Source organism: Nyctereutes procyonoides, unplaced genomic scaffold, assembly GCF_905146905.1.
Source record: "Nyctereutes procyonoides isolate TBG_1078 unplaced genomic scaffold, NYPRO_anot_genome, whole genome shotgun sequence".
Taxonomy (NCBI): Eukaryota; Metazoa; Chordata; class Mammalia; order Carnivora; family Canidae; genus Nyctereutes; species Nyctereutes procyonoides.
The window spans coordinates 1515479-1539143 of record NW_026575037.1 but is presented as its reverse complement, the minus strand read 5'-3'; the positions used below and the strand labels follow the sequence as shown (position 1 = coordinate 1539143).

General features: G+C 43.3%; 1 protein-coding gene across 1 annotated transcript; it reads right to left on the bottom strand.

The window, feature by feature from the left end:
* Nucleotides 1-7129: 7129 nt before the first annotated feature.
* PRDX6 (peroxiredoxin 6) lies at nt 7130-20166 on the bottom strand. The gene is made up of 5 exons (XM_055319451.1): nt 19973-20166; nt 15683-15839; nt 10946-11092; nt 9373-9519; nt 7130-8110 (listed from the first exon to the last, which is right to left on the bottom strand). Exons 1-5 carry the CDS (start codon nt 20065-20067, stop codon nt 7982-7984), a joined length of 675 nt encoding a protein of 224 aa, XP_055175426.1. The 5' UTR covers nt 20068-20166; the 3' UTR covers nt 7130-7981.
* Nucleotides 20167-23665: the final 3499 nt, after the last annotated feature.

Below are 23665 nucleotides of genomic sequence, written 5' to 3'. Positions count from 1 at the left end.
AGCAAATTCAACCTCAGACATTCTTGTGGCTTACTTCTAGGCTTTGTATTGAGGTCATGTGCAGCACCTGATTTTGGGGGAGTCCCCTCTGCTCCAGGTCTCCCGTTCAAGCTGGTGAACACTGAAATAATCCTTACTTCAGCCCTCAGAGTCTTCAGTCTGCCACTCTGCAGCTTCCAGAGTACTCTTAGGGCACAGGAGTCCATAGGAGGGCTTGAACTCAGGGCCTAGTGCCAGCCCCCTTGGGGCATCCTAAGGGCTACCGAGTCAAAGATCTTAGGAGTTCCAGGAAGGAGGGCACAGGTCTCCACTGTTCCTGTGCCTCTAGGCCTCTCTTTCTTCAGGCTCTCTGCAATCGGTGATTTTTAGATGGATGGTACTATATCACTCTGTATTCTCCAGTGAATTTGGGACAAAAGTCACAAATGCTAGGCTCATGGACTGGATTCAACCATTGTACTAGATTTGGTCCACATACATGTTTTGTTTTAAAAATTTAAAGTTGCAAAGTAGGAAAATCTAAAAATTTCACATTAAAAAAAAATCCAGATTTTGAGCTCTTCTCGAAAAACTCAGAAAGCATGCACTCGGTCCTCATTCCTATATGTGGTAACACTTAGAGCTGAGTAAAGGGGAAGCACATGCTGTGCAGTTTGCCACAGACCACACCCCACCCTCTTGTCTTAGATATGGCCCACTTCCTTGTCTGTGTGACCTGCCTGTTCTCATTTGAGTTTGTCAACCCTTGAGTGGGATTCTTGGGAGCCTAATAACAAGCCTCCTTGAGGGAAGAAATTAAAGGGCCCATTTGAAAGGGGAGAAGGGAAAGGGGAGACCTACTAGGTGAAAGAAAATTGATATTTCAAAATATTCTTCTGCTACCTTTACTCTTAAATTCCTAATTTCATTTTTCTGCCTGATGCATGTGTTTGGATTGGCTCAGTCAGCACTGGTCTTCGAATGTCCCAGAGAGAATATAATTGGAAGAGAAAATATGAGGTAATAAACTTGACACTTGGATTCGATTTTTCTTACTGTGAATATTAACTACATAAGTGGAATGGGTTGTAAAGCCTAGTAGTAGCAAAATGTAGGTGGTGAGAAAAGAGACTCTTAGTGGCAGCTCGTGGATTTGGAAAAATTGGGATAAAGCTTACTTGAATTAACAATTAAAATGATAGAATGTCTTTGAAAGATGTGATTTTGCCCCAGGACCCCAGTCTACTGGGCACCTTAGGGATGGGGAGGGTCAGGCCATTCACAATTAGACATGAGCATCTATGTGCCTGTGCTCCTCCCTATAGAGTGTGCCTTCTCTGAGGATTTGTGGTGCCCCCGGGTATATGGAGCCACACAGCCTGATCCAGAGCATCTTCCTAGAGTATCTCTTTTATTTGATGCTCTTTTAAAGGGAGGAAACTCATTTAACCATTAGGTTATTTGAAATGTTTTATATTAAAACAAACATGTTATGGAGTAGGGTGACAAACTTGTCTGAATTTTTACAATAAATGACCAAATGTATGACTTATGGTTCCTTATAGAGAACTTAGTTCTTTTAGGTAGCCTTCCTAGGGTCATCCTCTCCTCAGAGACTTCTTAAAAGGACCCTATTTCACAAATGGGAAACCTAGTTGGGAGTCAAGTAGTTGACTCAAATGAGACTTCAAACCATTTATTATGGAGAGTCACTTAAATTTTGCCCTGATAGCTTTGCTTGTTTTCCTCAGCAATCAGGGCAAATCTGGAAAGCTTGAGAAGTGCTGAAAATCATGTGTAGAGTGGGAGAAGGGAGGGCTGGTCACACCGGGGCAAGGCAGAGTGGGGGTAATTCTTGGCAGTAGGGGACCTACGAGACTAGTTACTCAAGGAGTCCCTGTCAGAGCCCCTCAAAGAGCTCATTTGGGCTCAAGCCCACAGCTGAGCGGAGAAGATGGCTCTCACAGGCACTAGGTTGCTAGCTAGACAAATGCACAGGTAGACCAGGGAGTAGTCAATGGTGTCCGGGATGGGCTGCAAGGACCTTCAGCACCCTCTCTCTCCCAGTTGCAAAGTCACCCCAAATAAATATGCTCTCCAAGAGAGCACTTACACAGCTTCAAGAGAACTTCCTTGGTTCACCACATCCCCAACCAGAGTCACCCTAAGACCCTTTTAATAGAAATTCTGGGTCTGCACAGTCATCTATGACAGTCAGGGTGGTGTACAGTGTGTTTGCTGAGGGAAGGAAGTTTGCATTGACCAAATGTATGACTTATGGTTCCTTATAGAGAACAACTTAGTTCTTTTAGGTAGCCTTCCTAGGGTCATCCTCTCCTCAGAGACTTCTTAAAAGGACCCTATTTCACAAATGGGAAACCTAGTTGGGAGTCAAGTAGTTGACTCAAATGACTCCTCATTGTTGCTATCTTTTCCAGGCCCCATTATTTAAAAAAAATTATCATTTTTTTAGGAAAGAAATTTCCCGTTATCTTGGAATCGGTCACAAACAACTAGAATTCAACTCTCTTGACGTTTCTCTTTTCCTGAAGTGCACCTTTGTCTGACTGCACTTACTGAATTAATGTAGTATCTCTTTACAAGATGATGTCTGACGGTAGAGATACACATGTGTCTCACAGCCCTTAATATCAAAAATCGTTGAGAGGGAATGTTTCAGATGATAAAATAGAAAATTCTCAGTAAGTTTTCTGATTGCATTTAGTAGTTTGTTTTTCCTGAAATGCTTATAGTCTAATATTTTTGAGTTTCTTTTATAGTTGGAAAGTGCATCCCATTTTAGAAAAGAATATTAATGGTGCTAATGTGGTATGTGGAGTCAGGTTAAAGACTGAGCTAACACCTGGCCTAAGTGCTGAAGGATTACCTGGTGAGGAGGTTACTTAGAAGTTGTTGGAACAAAAAAAAAAAAAAAAAAAAAAAAGTTGTTGGAACAATTAACTGCTGTATTTATTTTACAGTTGATGGAAAAGCTCCAATTTTAAGCAGTTGCATTATCCTTGAGATGTTCATAAATTCTTCAGGATAATAATATAATTTATGGCCTACTCTTTTAGGAGGGTAAAAGTTATCAAAAGCATTGTATAATTGATATATTACTGACTAAAGCACATGACCTATAATTTATTTGATTTGTTCTTAGTGCCTAACATTTTCCAGAGAAACGTTATTCCCTCCCTCCCCAGTTTAGTAAATGTTGAAAAATGGAACTGTATTTCACAATCTTAGTTACTGAAAACAAAGTTTAGGAGAAATTAACAATCTTACAGTGCATAATACTCTTTGGTATCACTTTTCAATTTCTTTTTAAAAGTCAAATAAAATTTAGTTTTATGGTCTGATGGTTTATTATTTGGAATCCATTATCCCTTTTCATTTCAACAAGATTTTGAAAGGATATTTGGTTCTCTACTCTACGGAAAACCATAATAGAGGTAAGAATAGAAGAAAAGGTAAGGGGAAAAGTCAGGCCTACCTATTTATTAGAAACTTCTGGACACCTAGCATAACAGGGCAGTTTGGACTGCGATCACCAGCATGCCAAAAAATATTGGATGTGGCTGTACATACAGGAATCTGACCACTGTGACTGAACCACGTATGAAGTAGTTTTGGAATATAGGTGAGGTTTGGTGGGGTTGGGTCCTGAGAATAGGACTAAGAATTGTTAAGAAGTCTTTGGTGCAAAATGATGGTTTTATTAAAGACTGGGGACAGGACCTGTGGGCAGAAAGACCTGCTGCCCCAGGGTTGTGAGGGGTGGCTGATTATATACTTGGTAGTTGGAGGACGTAGGGAAAAGGGAGGTTTCAAAAGGATTTTCATCTGTTAAAGAGGACTCACAGGATACTGGAGGCCTTGCTATTGTCAAGTTAAGGTTGTTTTTCCCTCTAGCAAGACATTAACAGGAAGACAATTGGAACTTCTGGAGAAATATCACACATAGGGCACCTGGCAGGGAGGGTCGGGGGGTGGAGGTTGTTTGTGGGGTGTGAGCTTGTGCTTTGTCCCCAGCTAGCCTTCTGTTCCCCATTACATAGGCTTCATTTTCCTTTTTAAAAAATTATGTGAGTCGACACACAATGCTATGTTAGTTTCAGGTGTACAACATAGTGATTCAGTTTCTCTAAACCTTATGCTGTGCTCACCCCAAGTGTAGCTACCACCTGTCACCACATGATGCTATTATAGTACCAGTGACCATATTCCCTATGCTGTACCTTTCATCCACTTTACTTATTCTATTAAGGTCTTCATTTTTCTTCTGCCTTTTTTAAAAAAATATTTATGTATTTGACACAGCACAAGCAGGGGGAGTAGGAGCAGTGGGCAGAGGGGGAGGGAGAAGCTCAGCAGGGAGCCCCATGTGGGGCTCGACCTCAGGGATCATGACCTGAGCTGAGGGCAGACCCTTAATAGACAGCCACCCAGGCACCTGAGGCTTCATTTTTCTTAGGGTAACAAAATGTTGGAAATAGGCAGAGGAGGGCAGGTGCAGCTGCTTGCGGAAGTTACCATGGAGGGAGGCTGCAGCCTCTTCCCTGACCCTTGGCCTGTGACTTTGAGTCTCAGGCTGGCAAACTGACATCTGTACCTCTGGGAAACCTATTGGCTTTTTAGGAGGGCAAGGGGTTTTTCTCTTCATGAGGTTTTGCCTTTTATTTAGGAATGGACCTCAAGAGGGCCAGCACTATGAGTGCCCAATCCTATCACCTTAAGATGAATTTTGACTGCCACTTCACTTTGCCACCTGGATACAATCTGGGTGTTTTTTAGCAAAAATAAGGGGTAAATGAATATTGGGTAACAACTGCAATATCTGTTCGTCTCTGCCTCATAATCACCTGGGTATTACAAATGAAGAACATGTGGCCAATTACAGAGTCAGTCTCTGGGGGTAGCTAACACTCCTCGTGGAATTTGAATATTGAAACTTGAGATACCCTAGTCTGCACTAGTCTTGCTTAGGAGGCACATCACCAAGTATCTGAAAGAACTAGAGGACACTACTTCATTCCATATATATCACTTAGGATGCTTTTGGCCTAAACCCAACTCAAAAGGCTTAAATCTTAAGGAAATTTATTATTTTATATACTCCGTAAGTCAAGAGTTGGCACAGGCTCACAATTGGTGGACTAAGATGATGAAGGTTCAGAGCTTTTTCTCTCCACTTCGCTGTTGACCTTTACAGCCTCATTCTATGGTTCCCCATTCCCAGGTTATCAGATGCTGCCAGGACCAATTCAGGATTCATGTTTTGTGCTAGACAAAACAAAAAAAACAAAAAAAGGCCTCCAACTGCTGTCAGGAGATAGAATTCTTCTAGAAACTCTAAAGATCCTCATTCCCAAGAATTGAATCACTTGTCTATTTCTGAGCCAGGTACTGCCAAGAAAGTGGTAATAACCTTTTATCTATTTAACACACTCTTTAAGCTAAAATTAAAGTTGTATTTCTTCAATTTGCATTGCCCTAAAGAGGTGGAGTCAGAGGGAGTAAACAACTATACCAGCCACTTCGTTGCACCCAATTGGCATTTTGACTTGGTCATTTAGACACACCATTCTGGTTCCTTCCCCTTTGCTGAGCATCACCATGAAGATTCCTACTTTTAGGGTGCAGGTTAGAAGTGAGATCAGACTTGTGACAAAAGCACACAGGAGCCCCAGGTTCACCACGTGGAGAATTGTAGAAGTGGTATATTTCCACCAAAGTCCATAGACTACCTCTCAGATTCCTTATGCTTCTCCCATAGTCACGATGGTCATATATTCACTTCCCATTGATAAATCTTTGAATGCAGGATGCAATTTATTCTGTTCTCCCATGAAAATTGACAGCAGCAGCTCTTGATAGGGAGGCTCTACTCTCCATGCCCACTAGAGTATTAAAGATATACTTAGGATCACTTCTGCCTTTGAAATACATATTTATTATGTACTACTTTATATTTGGAAAAATATACTTTCACAAAGTCTCATGGCTGCGTGGTGACAGAGCCAGAACTCGATTTGGGGGGTACGTGGCCCCTTTTTCCTTTGAGCTTTTTCATTGTCTTTATATCATATATACAGAGAGATGGCCAAACAAAACACCAAGGTTTGGGTGCCTGAGGGAGCAATGGGGGGGGGCAGGAGATTTACTGGGTGGAAAGTTGACCAACTTGATTTTGAATTTGGATATTCAATGGCACATGTTCCATCGGTCAGTAAAGACCAACACTCAGGTCTGGATAATTAATGTTGGAGATTTAGACTTTGAACTGTCACCATGAAAGAAAGTTGAAGCCAGCCTTTCCAAGAAACAAGGACTAGCAGAATCAAACAGCCAAGGGAAGAGAACAGCTATTAGAGGAATCTAATAGCTGGGGAGGGGACAGGAGACCAGGGATCCAAGGATTAGGATATTAGGAGATATACTCTAGAGGACCAGGTATTAGTTCTTTAAGGGCAAAATATACTGTGACTTGAAGAAGCAAGAGCAGGGCACCAGTCTGCTTGTCTTTCACACCAGCATTTTTCAGGATATTGGGTAACTTTGATTTTTACTCCATTTTCAACCTTCCTGGTTTCACTTGGATTTTACATGTGGAGAATTCAAGGAAACTGAAGACTTAATGACTTGTCTAACACCTGGCACTGGGCATCATGTTTTACACTATTATATTCAATGCAAATATAAAGGGCTACATACAAGAGACTATACCAGGTATAGTATATATTATATATACTTCTTTCTAAACCCAGGATATATTAGCACAGTCTAATAAAAGTCTGAGAGACCATGAGTTCTCAGTCTTTAGTATCTTTCCAGAAAAGCACAGATGTACATTTTCCTCAAGATTCATATTCTTAAGCCTAGTAATGCAATTAAAGTAATATGTTAGGAGAGCTCTTTATACAGGAGTCACAAACACAAGGACCCAGGGAAATAATAGGAAGGACCAAAGCGGGCCAAGAGATGTGGTGAAATCACTTGTTCATCAGTTGCTCTTCCATTTTCATTGTATGAAATTTTATGTATCTGCCTTTGGAGAAAAGTAAGTACCAATGCCAATTCCAGCAGACCTCTGCCGTGCAGGAGAGTCTAAACTAGTACTTCAAAACGTTACAACAGAATTCTCTGGTCCAGTTTTAACAAAGAATTTATTTGCTGATCCCCCAAAAGCAAGAATCAGAAAAAAGACTCAACCCCCTCACTGCAAGAATAGTTCTATAAAAAAGTTTCCATCATCATCTCCTTTCTCTCGAAGGTGTGCCCTTGCTTGTGTCCATCATTGCAGAGCAGACCAACATATGGAAATACTTTGTATGAAAGGCACATGGCACTGTCATATTGCTCACACCTTCTGGTACACCTCCCTGGCAGGCAAGTGGAGCCTTTCCTATAGCCTCCTTCTTTTGGTAGAAATTTACTGAAAGATTTTCTTTATCGCACAGTATTTAAAGATCCTTCCCCCTGTTCATCTCACTTATCTATTGAAAAAGTATAGAACCGAAAGGTTTTTTGCCCCTGCTGTGATCCAAACACTGAAGAGTGAAGAACATCTTAAATACTCATCACAGAGGAAATCTGTACCCCAAGTTCTGGATTTGATTAGAACAGCTAAAAAAATGGATAGTCATTCTACGATGGAACAAAGCAGGCTTTTCCAACCATACTACCTCAATGATCCCAAATGTTGTAAAGATCCAAGATCAGAGCCTCTCATACAGACTATATTTCAAAGAGAGTCAGCGGAGAATGCTAAGGTATATGAACAGAGATGAATGCTGGTGAAGGCACAGAGTAAAGGATCCCAAGAAATTTTTAGTGCCATTTTCATTTAATAAGCCAGTAGTAGAGCAACCTAAAGGCCTTAGCTGTGATCACCCCAGGATGTTTTGACGGAACAGTTGCAGGAGAACATGACTGGCAGCTGGGATCCTCTGGCTCACTGAGCTACGCCAACAGCTCCAGCACCGACTCCTCGGAGAGACTAAGGCTGGGGTGTGTAGCGGAGGTACTTCTTGCCAGATGGGAGCTCTTTGGTGAAGACTCCTTTAGGGAAGAGTTTTTTGGCTTCATCTTCAGGGATGGTGGGAAGAACCATCACGCTGTCTCCATCCTATTGAAAGACATTGAGAATACTGAAATTCAAGTTAAAATGAAATGAGAAGAACTCTGGATTGGTTTACTCTCCCCCTCTGAAGAACTTTGTTTTGATCTCTGACACTTTCCTGAGGGAACTACTTTCCCATCTTAACAAGAAATCATCTGATTTTAAACCCAGTGATGGCTTGGCATTAAACACCTGCAAAGGTTTAATTCTGAGTCCTTCCGGCTGCCCCACTTCCTGCTCCTTCTCTTGCAGGCACACTGGCTTTTCTTCTGTTTCTCAAACCCACCAAGCTCACTTTCTTTAGCTGTTCCTTTTGCCTGCAGTGCACCTCTCTCACAAATATGCATGACTTGGTCCCTTGCTTTCTTCGTGTCCTTCCCAAAAGTCCCTTCAGAAAAGGCCTTCTTTGACAGCCAATTATAAAACCAACCCTCCCACCCGTGTTCTGGTTCTTTCCACCTCTGCTTGATTATTCTGTCATGTTCAATGTCACCTAATGCACTGGAAACTTGCTGACTGTGTGTCTCCACCCAGTGGACTGTAAGCTCTATAAGGGCAGGGATTTCTATTTACATTTATATCGATATTTTTCATTGCTCTATCCCAGTGCCCACTGCCTGGGCTCAATAAATACATATTCAGTGGATGGGCACAGAATTTAAATGATTTGCTGGTCAGGAAAAACAAAACCAATACAACCTGGCATTCAGATTAGCACGTGTTTAAAAATGTAGCGACATTTTTTGTGATGTCCTGTCCTCCCTTTTGCAGAAATCCTAGAGATTAAATGTTTATGAACATGATTCCAAGAATCCGACTTGAGTTTAAAAGACTGAATGAAGCTTACCAGAAACGAAATGTTCCATGACATTAATACACCATGTGGTTTTCTAGCCATGACTTAAGCGGCCAATCTAAGTTTAGCCGTAAATATTTTGCCATTATTTTCCTAGTTTTTAAAAGGGTTGAAGGTTTAAAAAAAAAAAATCTTTTATTAGGAAACGGAATCGTTCTCACCAATTAATTTGATCAAATGGCCTACAAGTTAGAAAGCAATATAGGGACTTGCATTATATATAAAAGGTGTTGAAGATCTTGACAGTGGCCTCACAGCCAATCTGAAGCTTAGCCAGGCAGGAAAAGTCTGCCTGTGTGTGCATGCCAGACATAAAGCCCCATGTAACAAAGACTCCGAGGACAGCCATTTAGAGACCGGGCCCTTAGGCCTTGCAAGGCAAATTGGGTATCTGCCCTTTTAACAACTTTACCTTCCAATCAACCGGGGTGGCAACCCTCTTCTCTGCCGTCAGCTGGAGGGAGGTAATTACTCGGAGAATCTCATCAAAGTTCCGGCCAGTGGTCGCTGGGTAGAGGATAGACAGCTTCAGTTTCTTATCAGGACCAAAAATAAACACCTGCAAAGCACACAGATGCATAAATAGAGGAATTCTTTAAGTGTATTTTTTTTTTTTAAGATTTTGTTTATTCATGAGCGACACAGAGAGAGAGGCAGAGACACAGACAGAAGGAGAAGCAGGGTCTCTTCAGGCACCCCGATATGGGACTCAATCCTAGGACCCCGGGTTCACGAGCCAAAGGCAGACGCCCAACCGCTGAGCCACCCAGGGGCCCCTCTTTAAGTGTTTTTGATATTAAACCTCTTTGAAAGCTCTTCAGTCATTAGAAATGTGCAAGGGTGCAAAAAACAAAAACAACCAAAACACCCCTCCCAGCCTCCCTCAACATCTAGAATACATCAAACTATTAATCCGGGTGGCTGACCCAGACATTATGCTACTGTAAGGCAGTGACTGGATAGGTAACCAGTGATAAGAAAAGGGAAATTAAGATAATAAAATTAAGAAATGAAAAAAAAACCCCACAAAACTTAAACCCAAGAATGGAGAGTTGAATATATACTTTAAGGACAAGCAAAAGGGGGATCCCTGGGTGGCGCAGCGGTTTGGCGCCTGCCTTTGGCCCAGGGCGCGATCCTGGAGACCCGGGATCGAATCCCACATCGGGCTCCTGGTGCATGGAGCCTGCTTCTCCCTCTGCCTGTATCTCTGCCTCTCTCTCTCTGTGACTATCATAAATAAAAAAAAAAAAAGGACAAGCAAAAGGTAAATAGAATCTATACTGTTATTGTTCTTTTTTTAAGATATATTTTTTATTTTTAAATATCTCTACACCCAAAGTGGGGCTAGAACTTACAACCCTGGGATCAAGAGTCACATACATGCTCTACTGACTGAGCCAGCCAGGCATGTTCCCTGTTATTTTTCTAAACTTAGAAGGGAATTCTATTGGTTCTGGCTGTTTCAGTAAGAAAAACTGTTATGAAAATGAAATCCAGGAAAGTCTTCAGGAAGGTACAAGGTTAACTAGGGATGATTATCTTAAAAAATATACTAATGGGAGTTGATACTGGTCCCTCAGATAGTTGTACATTTTTGCAGATGAGGCCTTGTTTCTTCTCTAGTGATACGGACAGAACAAACAGGAATTCCAAACCAGAGCTGCCTTATGGAGAACGGTATGGCCCACCACTTTAAAGAGAGGGCTGTCAGGAGAGCTGGAGAAAAGATTCTTCACTTTCAGATGACATCTTACAATAACTACTTATTTATGTAGATTTCCAAGGTGTCAAATTCAGCAACTAAAAAATTTAGCTGAAAATTTTACTTTCATTAGCAGTACAGATGATCAGTGATATTGCCATTAATATAGTTGTTTTGTAATTGAAGATATTTCCTTATTTCCTGGAGTTGGTGCAAGCCCTCAGTTAGACATAGCACCTGGCCAGTCCTGAGGACTACATAACGGATTTCTATGACTCACCACACGAGCGGTCACAGGCATGCCCTTTTCGTCCTTCTCTGCCGGGTCCAGCATGCCTAACAGGATGGCAAGGTCCCGATTCTTATCATCAATGATGGGGAAAGGTAATGTTTCTGAGGGCTCCTGCCCATTGTAGGCATTGATATCCTGAATGCAGGTGAAAGAGGAAAAAGAATTCTAAACCAAACACATCTTCTAAATTCAATCAGTTAACAGCTATTGTCTTGTAAGACAGGAAAGAGGACCACAATCATAATTTTCTCTAAGCAATCTGAGTACGGAAATGAATGAATGAACACCCCTCATTCCAATCAGTCTTGACAGAACAGTATGGTAGAGTCCTTAGGTTATAACCATAGACCTTTTTCATGTCCAGTTCTCTTAAAATTTGGCACACTTTTACTACTTTAAGTAGCAAGAAAGAAAGCAGCTTTAAAAGTCAAATACTGTAGTTAGATCCTAATACAAGGTACCTCTGGTACACAACAAGTAAATACAATCAGAAATAATGGGTTCGGGATCCCTGGGTGGCGCAGCGGTTTGGCGCCTGCCTTTGGCCCAGGGCGTGATCCTGGAGACTCGGGATCGAATCCCATGTCAGGCTCCCGGTGCATGGAGCCTGCTTCTCCCTCTGCCTGTGTCTCTGCCTCTCTCTCCTCTCTGTATGACTATTGTAAATAAATAAATAAATAATCTATTAAAAAAAAAAAAAAAGAAATAATGGGTTCATTAAGTCCATCACATCTAGAAATAATGCCACATGCAAAGATAATTCTATAGATCTAGTGCCTGCCCTCTAAGTACCCTGACCCAGACATTATGCTACTGTAAGGCAATGACTTGATAGGGAGCCAGTGACAAGAGAAGGGAAGTTAAGATAATAAAATTAAGGAACATTATTAAGAAATGAAAAAAAAAATCACAACGCTTAAAACAAACCCAAGAATGGAGAGTTGAATATATACTTTAAGGACAGTAAAATGTAAATTTTTTATGGGTGAAAGGCAGAGGTAAATGTACACGAGAGTGAAATCCACACAGAACACAAAGCATTTCAGGTCTCAACTGAAAGACAGTAATGTATTTTCTTCTTTATTCCTAGTAAACTTCCCTCATTCACTTCTTTTCCTATCCCTAGAAGCCTTTGCGGGGGGCGGGGGGCGGCAGCGGGGGATCTAGCTTAATTATTTGATCAAGCATTGATCTAGCACTTAAAGTGGGGTAAACACTAGAGCAAGTACATGTGGATGAGTCAGGCACACTTCTTGCCTTCAAAGAAAACTTCTACTTTGGTTAAGATGATTCCCCTATGAAATAGCAGCAAATGCAAGACTCTAATATTTAAATGATAGACTGTCAATGCCAAAGAATACTAATGTCCCCAATTTGTAGGTCTGCCCAGTTTGTTATGACTTCAGGGAAGATATCTACCTGGGGACTTGAAGAATGGATCAGATTTTTACAGGTAAGGGGAGCAGTATTAATGAAACATGCAGACAAGTCTGCATGTAAGTAATTGGGAAGAGAGTGAGTAACTTAGCTTGGTGGAATTTTAAGAAGTAGCAGAAAAGAGGATATAAAGTTGGAATAAGGGGGATTCCTGGATGGCTCAGCAGTTTAGCACCTGCCTTCGGCCCAGAGTGTGATCCTGGAGTCCCAGAATAGAGTGCCGCGTAGGACTCCCTACATGAGGCCTGCTTCTCCCTCTGCCTGTGTCTCTGCCTCTGCCTCTCTCTGTCTCTTATGAATGAATGAATGAATGAATAAAATAAATCTTTAAAAAAAGTTGGAATAAGGTCTATGTATTATGTGGAGTCTTAAAAGTAAAACAGGCTAATGTCATGGCAGTTATAGAATCTAATTTCTCAACAGACATGACAGGATAAGAGTGGTATCGATGAACTTTGAAATGGATAATTAGGCATTTTAACCTGTTCCTTAATTTTATTATCTCAATTTCCCTTCTCTTATCACTGGCTCCCTGTCAGGTCATCACAACTGAAAAGCAATCACAATGGCTTCATGCTAGAGGCACCCTAAAGTTTCCTATTTAACCAGCTGAATGTCAAAGTTTGGCCACTGCTTCTGATAGTTGGGACCTGTTTCCTATTGAATGCAATTGCAGTTGTGAAAATTCTAAGGCAGAAGCTCACCAGCTAAAAATGAAGCTGGGCACACTGCTGTACTTTAAGGGTGTCACATGACAGGTGATATGCTCTTCCTTTGGTGATTTCTAGTTTTAATGATTGCTATACCATAATAATGGTCAACACTGCCACTTCCTGATGGGCATTATGTTACATCCAAGAATGCCAAAGAACCATACTTTGGCTTTATTCTGTCCTAAATCTGGCTAATGCCTACCCTCCAGCATTTAGTATCACAAATAGCATTGGTATAAAGTTCTGACTGTGATCATTTTCCAGCAGGACAATCCTGAGCAAGTCCCTCTGACTCGGTGGGAGGAGAAGGTATTCTCATCTATGTACATGAGAACAAGAACTACGCCTCCTGTAAAGGGCTGCTCCCAGGAATGAATGAGAAATGGTCTGAGAGAACGCTGTAGAAATGTAGCCATTAGTCACAGCCAGAAGTAAGGAATGAAAAAAAAAATCCCACCCCAAGAAAGAGCAATGCCCTTCTCTTTTCTCCTATATATCATTCTTCTAATCTCAGACACAGAATTAATTAGCATGAGATGGCCAAGGGATACAGCCCCAGGTGCCAACTCACAAGTCAGGACCACATCTTTTATCCAGTTGTATGCGGAGTGCTTGCTATAATGCCTAAGTGTCCCTCGAAACTTACCTATCAGCATTATTTAGTGGCATGTTGTAGCAAAGTCATCAGAATGTTCCTGAGTTAAGCCTCGACCATCACATTTATTGTCCAAGTCAATCCTTTTGTTGAAAGCAGACAATTCCTTCAGGCCATGCATTCAACATGTATAGACCGACTGCCTAGAATGTACTGGGTGCCAAATATTGTCTAGCAGTGCACAGAACGGGAATCTGTCCTACTGAGCGTCCACTCTGGTGGGTGTGGATAAATGAACAAAAGAAACTGGTAATGTGCAGAGCATTTTCTTTTAGATGGTGACAAGTGCTAAGGAGACAATCAAAGGGGGCTAGGCAGTATGGAGGGGAGTTATAATCTTAGATAAGGAGGCCATGGAAGGCTTTCAGGAGGAGTCATTTGAGTCAAGACCAGAAAGAGGTGAGGGCAAGCTATAAAGATATCTGGGGAAAGGGTCTTCCAAATAGGATTCTGGATAATTTTAAAGGTGGGGTAGACAAATTTCCTGATGAATCAGACATGGACATGGAAAAACCAGAGAAATTAAGGAAGACGTCTGGCTTTTTGCCTGAGCAACTACGAAACTGTAGTGTCCATTAGCTAAGATGAAAAGGATTACGAAAAGGAACCCAGTGTTAGATATATAAAGTGTGAGATGACAGGACATCCCAGGGAGAGGCTGAGCTGGCACTGGTTCTATCAGTCTGGAAGCTAGCGGAGTCTGGCCTGCGGATGAAATTTGGGCATCACAGCATTTAGAAGTGAGTGGATGAGCTCAACAGGGGGAGGGTGTAGATAAAAAGAGAAGGCATCTACGAAATGCATCCAGGGCAACGTCAGCATAAATCAGGAGTTAGAAAATGATGGGGCTCAGTCTGAGGATAAGCAGGAATAGTTAGAGATGTTGTGTCTGGAAGCCAAGAGGGTAAAATGTTTCAGAATATACAGTGATCAGTGGGTTGAAGGCTGCTAGTAGGCCAAGAAAGATTAGGGCTGAGAACTGAACACTGCATTTAGCAAGGAGGAGGTCACAATACAGTCCAAGTCAGATTTTCAGATAATAGGTGAAGTTTGAAACTGAGGTTACTTGTACCTTTACCTCAAAAAACCAAGCTACTCTATAAAAGTTAACACCTCAGGAAACAACAGATGTTGGCAAGGATGCAGAGAAAGCAGAACCAATCTTATACTGTTGGTGGGAATGCAAACTGGTGCAGCCACTCTGGAAAACAGTATGGAGGTTCCTCAAAAAGTTAAAACTAGAACTACCCTATGACCCAGCAATTGCACTACTGGGTATTTATCGAAAGGATACAAACAGTGATTTGAGGGGGTACCTGCACCCTAATGTTCATAGCAGCAATGTCTACAATACCCAAACTATGAAAGAGCCCAGATGTCCATCAACAGATAAATGGATAAAGAAGATGTGGTGTAATATATACGATGGAATATCACTCAGCCATCAAAAAGAATGAAATCTTGCCATTTGTAAGATTGGCAACTAGAAATGGATGGAACTAGAAGGTATTATGCTGAGTAAAATAGGCCAGTCAGAAAAAAAATACCATATGATTTCACTCATGTGGAATTTAAGGAACAAAACAGATGAACATAGGGGAAGGGAAGTAAAAATAAGATGAAAACAGAAAGGGAGACAAAGCATAAGAGACTCTTAGCTCTAGGGAACAAACTGAGGGTTGCTAGAGGGAGGTGGATCAGGCATGCAGTTAACTGGATGAAGGGCATTAAGGAGGGCACTTGATGTGATGAGCCCTGGGTGTTACATGCAACCGATAAATCACTAAATTCTATCCCTGAAACTAAGAATACAACTAAATTGAATTTAAATAAAAAATTAAACAGAATCCAAACCAAGCTACTCTATGTAATTTATAACTTGATCTATAACCTCAAAGCACATGCCAATTGGTACTATACCTTGCTCCAGGCAAGATGGTCTTCAACACTGTCCACCGAAAGGGCAATCATCTTAACATTCTTCTTGGCAAATTCTGGTGCCAGCTTTGCAGCTCTGCCAAGCTCTGTGGTACACACAGGGGTAAAATCTCGAGGGTGAGAGAAGAGAATGCCCCATCTGAAACAAAGGAAAAGGAAGTCACAAATGATTGGAGAGGTTATTACCATCATGCAGAACAAGAAATCACAAATCCTAGGTCAAAAATGAATGTTTATGAGGACAATTACTTTTCTTTCTTACTCACTTCTACTTTCTTTCTAGGCAGAGAGACCCTGATATTCAGCTTCAACAATGAATGTCCCAATATGCCCCACTCCGAACAAATGCCTGACTGCGAAAATAAGCAGGTTATGTAATCTGAAATAAATAGGCTTCTATCCCCTATTTATATGTAAAATTAAAGTTGACACTTGGCTTCTTTGTAGTGAATGGATATAAAAACTTTTGTAAATGGACTTTACTGACCTAGCCTGCCAAACAGGACACACAATCCTTGTAACCTGACAAAACAACTGCAGTTTTACCTGTCTCTTCATTTGCAGTCTTGCTTCTTGCTTTAGGATCAAGTGGGCAGAAAACTGACAGCCTACCATAGATTGTTACAACTACAGACTCTTATATAAATTCTAGCATCTAAATCATCCTTGCCTAAGGCAACACTGTGCATAGATTTTAAGCACATTTCAATCGAAGTCACCAGAACTTTTGGACTACTATTTTCTTCTCCTCTGCAATAGAAACTACTCCTCTGACTGAAAAGGAAAACTTAACACTCGGTTTGCCATAACCCCTGTTGACTTACATTAAACCAGGATCCTAAGCTAGATTACTAAATCTAGCCTAGATGCCAAGCTGATCTCTCAAAGTTTGCCAAGTTACAAAAGCAGAAACAAGGGTTCCTCCTTCCCAGTCAGGCATTTGTTTGGAGTCGGGCATATTGGGACATCAACTTGGACTCCCAGGCTTCAGGAAAGGAAAAGCCTTCCTACAAGAACAATAGAGGGACCTGGGCAAGCCTGTGAAGAGAGAGGTAATATTTTTTTTCTAAATTTTTTTTTTTATTTATGATAGTCACACACACACAGAGAGAGAGAGGCATAGACACAGGCAGAGGGAGAAGCAGGCTCCATGCACCGGGAGCCCGACGTGGGATTCGATCCTGGAGGGATCGTGCCCTAGGCCAAAGGCAGGCGCCAAACCGCTGCGCCACCTAGGGATCCCGAGAGGCAATATTTTTAAGATTCTGGAGGATTGTAGTATGCTTACTTTTTTATGCAATAAGAGGGACAAACATCTTTTGAAAGAAATAACATAGGTTTACGTAAAATCTAGGCCTTGGGTTCTATGGCAAACGATCTGCTTGAGGGTCAGATGAGACTTAAAAGAAAGTCTACAGAAGATGAGAAAAAAATAAATAGGACATTTCTTCCTGTGTCGTTACAGGATTGATGAATTTTCAGCATTAGACATACTCTTTCCATCGTGTGTCAAGAGTGTTTTGCTGAATCATGCTAAGGAACTAAGTTTAAGCCACTTCACATCCTGCCTCCCTCAGAAGCCAAACTCCAGTTTGCCATGTGGCTACGAATAGGGTAACTCTGAGAATGTCTTACTATTCCCCTCTAAGTCTCCCTACTGTGCTCCTAAAGAGTAGTTTAATTACATTATTCCATTTCCTTCCTTATTTCCAAAAGACAAAAAGTTTCCTCCTTTAAGGGAAGGGTCCTCACTCACTAACCCCCAGAAAATCCCAAGAAAACACCATTTTTGGGGTGAAAACGTAGGGTAAAGAAGCTGCTTCTACCACAATCATACAAAAACAGTGATAAAGCTGATTAAAGTCATCAAATGCAGCATCCAACCCCTTAGTTGTTTCCAATTGTCAGAGGTAGTAGATACCTGTAATGTCTGAAATTATCTTATTTTTTTCCTCCACAACACACACACATGGATCAAAAACTGGCATCCGAATTGAGATCACCCACAGAACAGAGTTGGAAAAAACTATATTAGGCAAAATCCATCTATTATTATATAAAGAGCTCCAACTTCTCTTTGGGGTAGGGTAGGGAATACTACCCCATGCCTGATCTGAGGCTGACTTGTTATACCACTTGTTACAGATGCAGGTATTTTTCTCATCTTCCTACTGGTGGTTCCCTGAGAAGGTACCACTTTTAATGAAATTGAGATAGATCCAGGGGCCAATAAACAACAACAGAAACCCCCCAAATTAGGGCTGGCTTAAATAGTGACAGCATTTATAATTATTGCTATAGTAAATATACTTATGTTAATACTTTAATCAATACAATCTAAGAGTTCTGGTAAGATTTTGTTATATGTGGGTGAGAGCTATCGATGGGAATGGGAAGGAACATACTCTGAAAATCCCATGGACTTTTGGAGAAATACTAATACCTAGATTATGATATTGGACACAATCTGTATTTCTGAGGTTATTTTCTGCCTTTACAGTCTGAATGTTCCATTTCTCATCTTTTTTTTTTTTCTAGCCTAATCTTCTCTTTCACAAAGCTTGGCTTTTCCCTTAATCAGTGGCTGGACAATGGAATTAGGGGATTGTAAGGGGATATGCAGGCCTAAAATGTAAGAATCTCTCCCAGGTTCTCTGCATAGCCCTGTCCAGTCATTGATTAATCTCATAAACCTCTCTTTCTCTGTATATACACACACATACATCTGGACACTAAATAAAAAGGATAACAAATCATGGAAGAATTGTTAAGTGTTACTACATCACAGGGCAAATTGAACACACGAAAAGCCAGGAACAGACTCATAAATACAGAAAACCACGGTTGCCAGAGCAAGTGGGGGGAGAAGGGGACTAAGAGGCACAAACTTGCAGTTATAAAATATAGAAGTCATGGAGATGAAAAGTAAAGCATGGAGAATACAGCCAATAAAACTGTAATGTATGGTGACAGATGGTGACTACACTTACTGCGATGAGCACTGAATAATGTATAGAATTGTCTAATTACTCTGTTGTACACCTGAAACTAATATACACTGTAAGTCAATTGTACCTCAATAATCAAAAAAAAAAAAAAAAAAGAGAAACCAGTGTGGTGGGGCTGCTGCAACTCCAGAACCATAATATAATGAGACATATCTGGGATGTTTCAGATTAAAACTAAGCAACTTAAAAAGCCTGATTCAGGAGCTGTAAAATATAAAGCCCAGGGCAACATCAATTCACTCCTAGTCATAATGGTGTGACTCCCAGGCCAGATTTGGCTATTACCAGCAAGGCCACGTGCTGGAAGCAAGGCAGAAGGGGGAGGAAGAGGAGAGGGGCACACCACTGAGGAACAAAAGGGTCTCAAAAGCCGGGAGGTACGAGCGTCCCAGTGCACGGGATAGCCTGCAGGCCTGCCCGCCGCGGCACGGACAAGGACCCGCCCCCGCCCCCGCCCCCGCCCCGGCCACTGAGCAAGCTCAGAAAGCCCTTCCCTCAAAATGTTGCAAGTTCTGGAATGAAGGACACACCTACATACACAGTGTTCTTGGTTCCTCCCGGAGCTGTTATCAAATCCTGTGCCAGCCACTGGAGGAGGCTCTGGACAAGAAGTCTCTCAGCCAGTTATTATTTGGCTGCTGGTGGCTTTAAACTGTACGTTTTGTGCCGAGAAGCCTGCAAACGCCACTGCAGGGAGCAGAAGCCTGCAAAGGCCACTGCAGCGAGCAGGACCTTCCGATGATAACCCGCTGGGCCATCGGAAACCTTCAGCCAGCAGCAGTGACCTCAGACTCTGGCCTCGACCCCCACCTTCCCCAGGGAGCAAATTCCATAACGGAGGGACGGAGGGAGAGGGAGGGAGGGAGGTGCGGCGCTGGGCACGAATCCCGGGAAGTGACCGCTGATGCCGCCCGGCCCTTGCCCCCGGGGGGCCTCGGCGGGGCCAGGCCGAGAGAGGGCGGCAGGCAGCCCCCCGCGTCCGCCTCGGGGGCCCGGACCCGCGGGAGCCCAGTTCGTTCCCCTCCCCCTTTCCCGCCGAGGAGCCAGCTCAGCCACGCGGGGGCCGCCGGCGGCGGGAGGGGGGTGTCCAGCGCTCGGCCGCCGCGGGGCGGGGGCCACTCGGCCGGAGGCACGTGCAGGAACCGGTGCCGGGAGGAGGCGGGCGGCGAGCGGGAAGGAGGACGGAAGGAGGAGCAACAGGGAAGGCACCTCCGAGGCCCGGCGTCACCCGAGGACAGCGCAGGGCTGCGAGGTGGCCACTTACGAGTCTCCCAGGTAGTCGTGGAAACGGATGCGGCCGATGGTAGTATTGGCCTCGAAGTTGGGAGCCTCGTCCCCGAGAAGGAGACCTCCGGGCATGGCGGCAGCGGTGACGCGGGAAGACGAGGAGGCGCAGCGGCAGCAACCACCTCCTTCGGCTCTGGCGGCGCAGCTGCCCGCCGCCGAGTGAGGCCGCGCACGGAGGGGGCGGGGCCAGGGGCGGGGCCTGGCGGGGGCGGGGCCCGGAGGGGGCGGGGCCAAGGGCGGGGCGGGACCCGGCGGCCGGCCCCCGGCACGGAGCTGCCGTCCCAGCGGGTGGGAGGGACGGTGGCGACCGACCCGCGGGGCACGGCTGGGTGAGCTCTGGGCACTCGTTTGCTGCCTCTGAACCGGCCAGACCCTGTGGGCGCCGGCGCGCGGCTGCACTCACGTGGCGTGGGGCTCAGTGACCTCGGGCCCGGGAGTCTTGGGGGTGAGCCAAGTTTGATCCTGCAGTGCGTCTGGGCTTTGAAGGTGCAAGGAAGAGGAACGCAGCAGAAGGGGAGCCCCGAGGTGGAGAATCCGGGTGGGGGGATGACGAATCCGCGGAAATCCTGTGCACTCACGCTCGGTGGCCTGACCCTACACTCACCTCTTTTGAAGTGTGAGCTTCTGGAATCCTGACCGCCCTAGCCACCCTAGCCGTCTTGAACTCTGTATCGGAGGATGTGGCAAGACCCTGACGTGGTGGGGACCTTATGTCAGAGGAAGTGGCTTTCATATTGCAGCAAAAATTCCAGCACCTATGTCAGTCAGTGCTTGGGGGAATGTGAACTAAACTTATATCTTGCTCCCCTTTCCCAGCATTATGAGCACAAACTATTCAACACAATTATCCTGAAATCTACACATACATTTTTAAAAAGATTTATTTATTTGTTGGGGGGGGAGGGGCAGAGGGAGAAGGAGAGAGAATGTGAAACGGACTCCTCACTGAGCATGAGCCCCAGGAGGGGCTCTATGCCACAACCCATGAGATCCTGACCTAAGGGGAAACCAGGAGTTGGTTGCTCAGGGGACTGAGCCACCCAGGTGCCCCTGAAATCTGCATATACATTTTATTTTTTAGAAAGATTTTATTTATTCACTTGAGAGAGAGACAGAGAGAGAAGGAGCAGGTCAAGGGGATGGGCAGAAGCAGAGGAAGAAGCAGACTCCCCGCTGAGCAGGGAGCCCCACTTGGGTCTCCATCCTGGGACCTCAGATCAGGATCTGAACTGAAAGCATCTGCTTGACCTGCTGAGCCACCCAGGTGCCCCCCCCCATATACATTTTAAAACATACTTATTGGGATCTGCTGTATGCAAGTCGACTTTGCTACCCAAGGAGGTGGGAGGTTTAGAGTCATTTATTTGCTATGTGCCAAGCATGAGGCAGACAAAATGACTGTTCTCTTGGTGTTTTCATTCTAGTAGGGGAGACATAATTAAACAAGAATATATTAAATAGCAGTAAATCCTCTTTAGAGAAATAAAATGTTTCTGTGCTAGCGGGTGTCTGGGGTGCTGCTTTGGGTTGGATGGTCTGGTCTGGGAAAGCCTCTAGGATAATGTAGGTATACTACTTAGCATATAGTAAGTGCTCTGGAAATGGTAGCTATTATTTGGATGATGATACTGGCTCATGCAATATGTCTTGGTTTGCCAGTTGTGTGCGAGGCACTGTTCCAGCCTGGTGATACAGTGATAAGCTGCAGTCCCTGCTCTTACAGGGAAGACAGATGTACATGCAGCTTTGATAAAAATATAGAGTAAATGCTGATGGGGGAGGGTGCTAACTGGTTGGAGTTCAGAAGTGGGAAAATCCTCTGCATGGAGCTTCTTAGGCTTAAGGAAGGCACATGGTAGTGTTAAGAGAAGTGACTCCCATACTGTGATTTGTTTTTGTCATAGTGCTGTGGTGTGTATGTGTGTGTGTGTGTATGTGCACACTAACCATATTTACTCAGTTCCCCCCAAACAAGGATTTATTTTTTTTAATTTTATTTATTTATTTATTTATTTATTTATTTATTTATTTATTTATTTATGATAGTCACAGAGAGAGAGAGAGAGAGGCAGAGACACAGGCAGAGGGAGAAGCAGGCTCCATGCACTGGGAGCCCGATGTGGGATTCGATCCCGGTTCTCCAGGATCGCGCCCTGGGCCAAAGGCAGGCGCCAAACCGCTGCGCCACCCAGGGATCCCCAAACAAGGATTTACAGTAAGATTACTGGTAAAATTTCTAGCCACTCTAGAGAACTCTATAAAGCTACTGTAATTTAATACCTAAACTGATTTGACTTCAAGCTTTGGTTTTAAAAGCACTATGTCTCAACTCGTTTTGTAGGGGACGGAGAAAGAGAGGATGGAAAAGAGGGTAATCTGACTTTAATACACCATTTTTAATGCCATGGAGATGAGGTAGAAAACACATATACCACAAATATGGGGAATGAATACAGAAGCAGACTATTGATCTCTCTCTAAAAAAAAAAAAGCATAGTTATGGAACTATCTGTTGTAAATTAAGCAGATATAATCAGATAAATTCCTCTTAATATTTGCAGTGCCAGAAACTGCACACTGGCAGTCTTTTGCACCCTGCATGCCTATTTGCTTTAGGCTCTGCAACATTTTAAGTTCTTTTGAATTAGCTGAAAACATTTGAAGAACAGGGGTCTTTACAAAAATATCTGGATTTCTGTCTCCTGGAAAGTCAGAAACACTAGGCCCCTGATACATGTGGGTGAACAGTGGCTGGAGAGTAGCCTTCTAAGAGTGCACATGTTCCCAGTTATTCAGAAGGTCTCTCACCACTTACTGACACAGGAGTGTCTGTTGTCACTTTAATCCCACGCTAGCACTGTTATTTTTCTTAGAGTAGAATTAGGAGGAAAATGAATCCTATCCTAATGTATCCCTATCTCGGTCAAAATTGTGAAAATGAAAGGTTGACCAAGGACCATATGTTTCAAGGAGGAATAAGAGCATATTTCTTTATCAAAGTAAAGAATATTCCCTTATCTTTAATGTGCAAAGTTGAAAGAACACCGTCTGTCCTGCTTGGCCCTCATAGGGAGTTAGCCTAGCCTCTACTACACTGAAAGTAGGTGCTCGGTGGGCTGAGTCCATTCCGGAAGGAAGACCTTAGAGCTCTTTTCCTGAGGGCTACCAAGAAGTGCCAAGGGAAAGGAGAAGAGGAGGAGGGGCAATGAAGGCATTCCTGGGAGAGATCAGAATGTGGGAAAGGGAGACCAGGCTAAGGGAGTGATTTACTTTGTAGAGTAATGATAGTAGAGGCTCTGATATCAGGGGGAATAAATGTTTTCTGGCAGCTGGCAGGGTTGGGGAGAATCTTGAAGTTCTTAGAAGTAACTCCTCGGCGACAGGAAGGAAGGAATTGCTGGGATTTTCAGAGGGCTATGACTCCTGTCCGATTGATAGGCTCTTCTTTCTTTACCACTTTGGACAGACTGGAGGAAAAGGTGAAGGGATCGGCAAAGGCCTTTTGGAAGACAAACTGCATTATGTGTCTCTCTGATTTTCTCACGGGGTTGTGAACTCCTAAAGGCTTTGCCACATTTTACTGATAAATATTTGTGACCCATCAGACATGGTGGGCTAGATTACAAAAAGTGTTGGAGGAAGATAATCTACCTTCTGCAGCCACAACAAG

Coding starts and splice junctions, on each gene's coding strand:
- PRDX6 (XM_055319451.1), bottom strand. CDS start 20,067: ATGCCCGGAGGTCTCCTTCTCGGGGACGAGGCTCCCAACTTCGAGGCC. Junction 15,840..19,972: donor CACGACTACCTGGGAGACTC/GTAAGTGGCCAC, acceptor CCTTTGTTTCAG/ATGGGGCATTCTCTTCTCTC. Junction 8,111..9,372: donor CCACCCCGGTTGATTGGAAG/GTAAAGTTGTTA, acceptor GTCTTTCAATAG/GATGGAGACAGCGTGATGGT.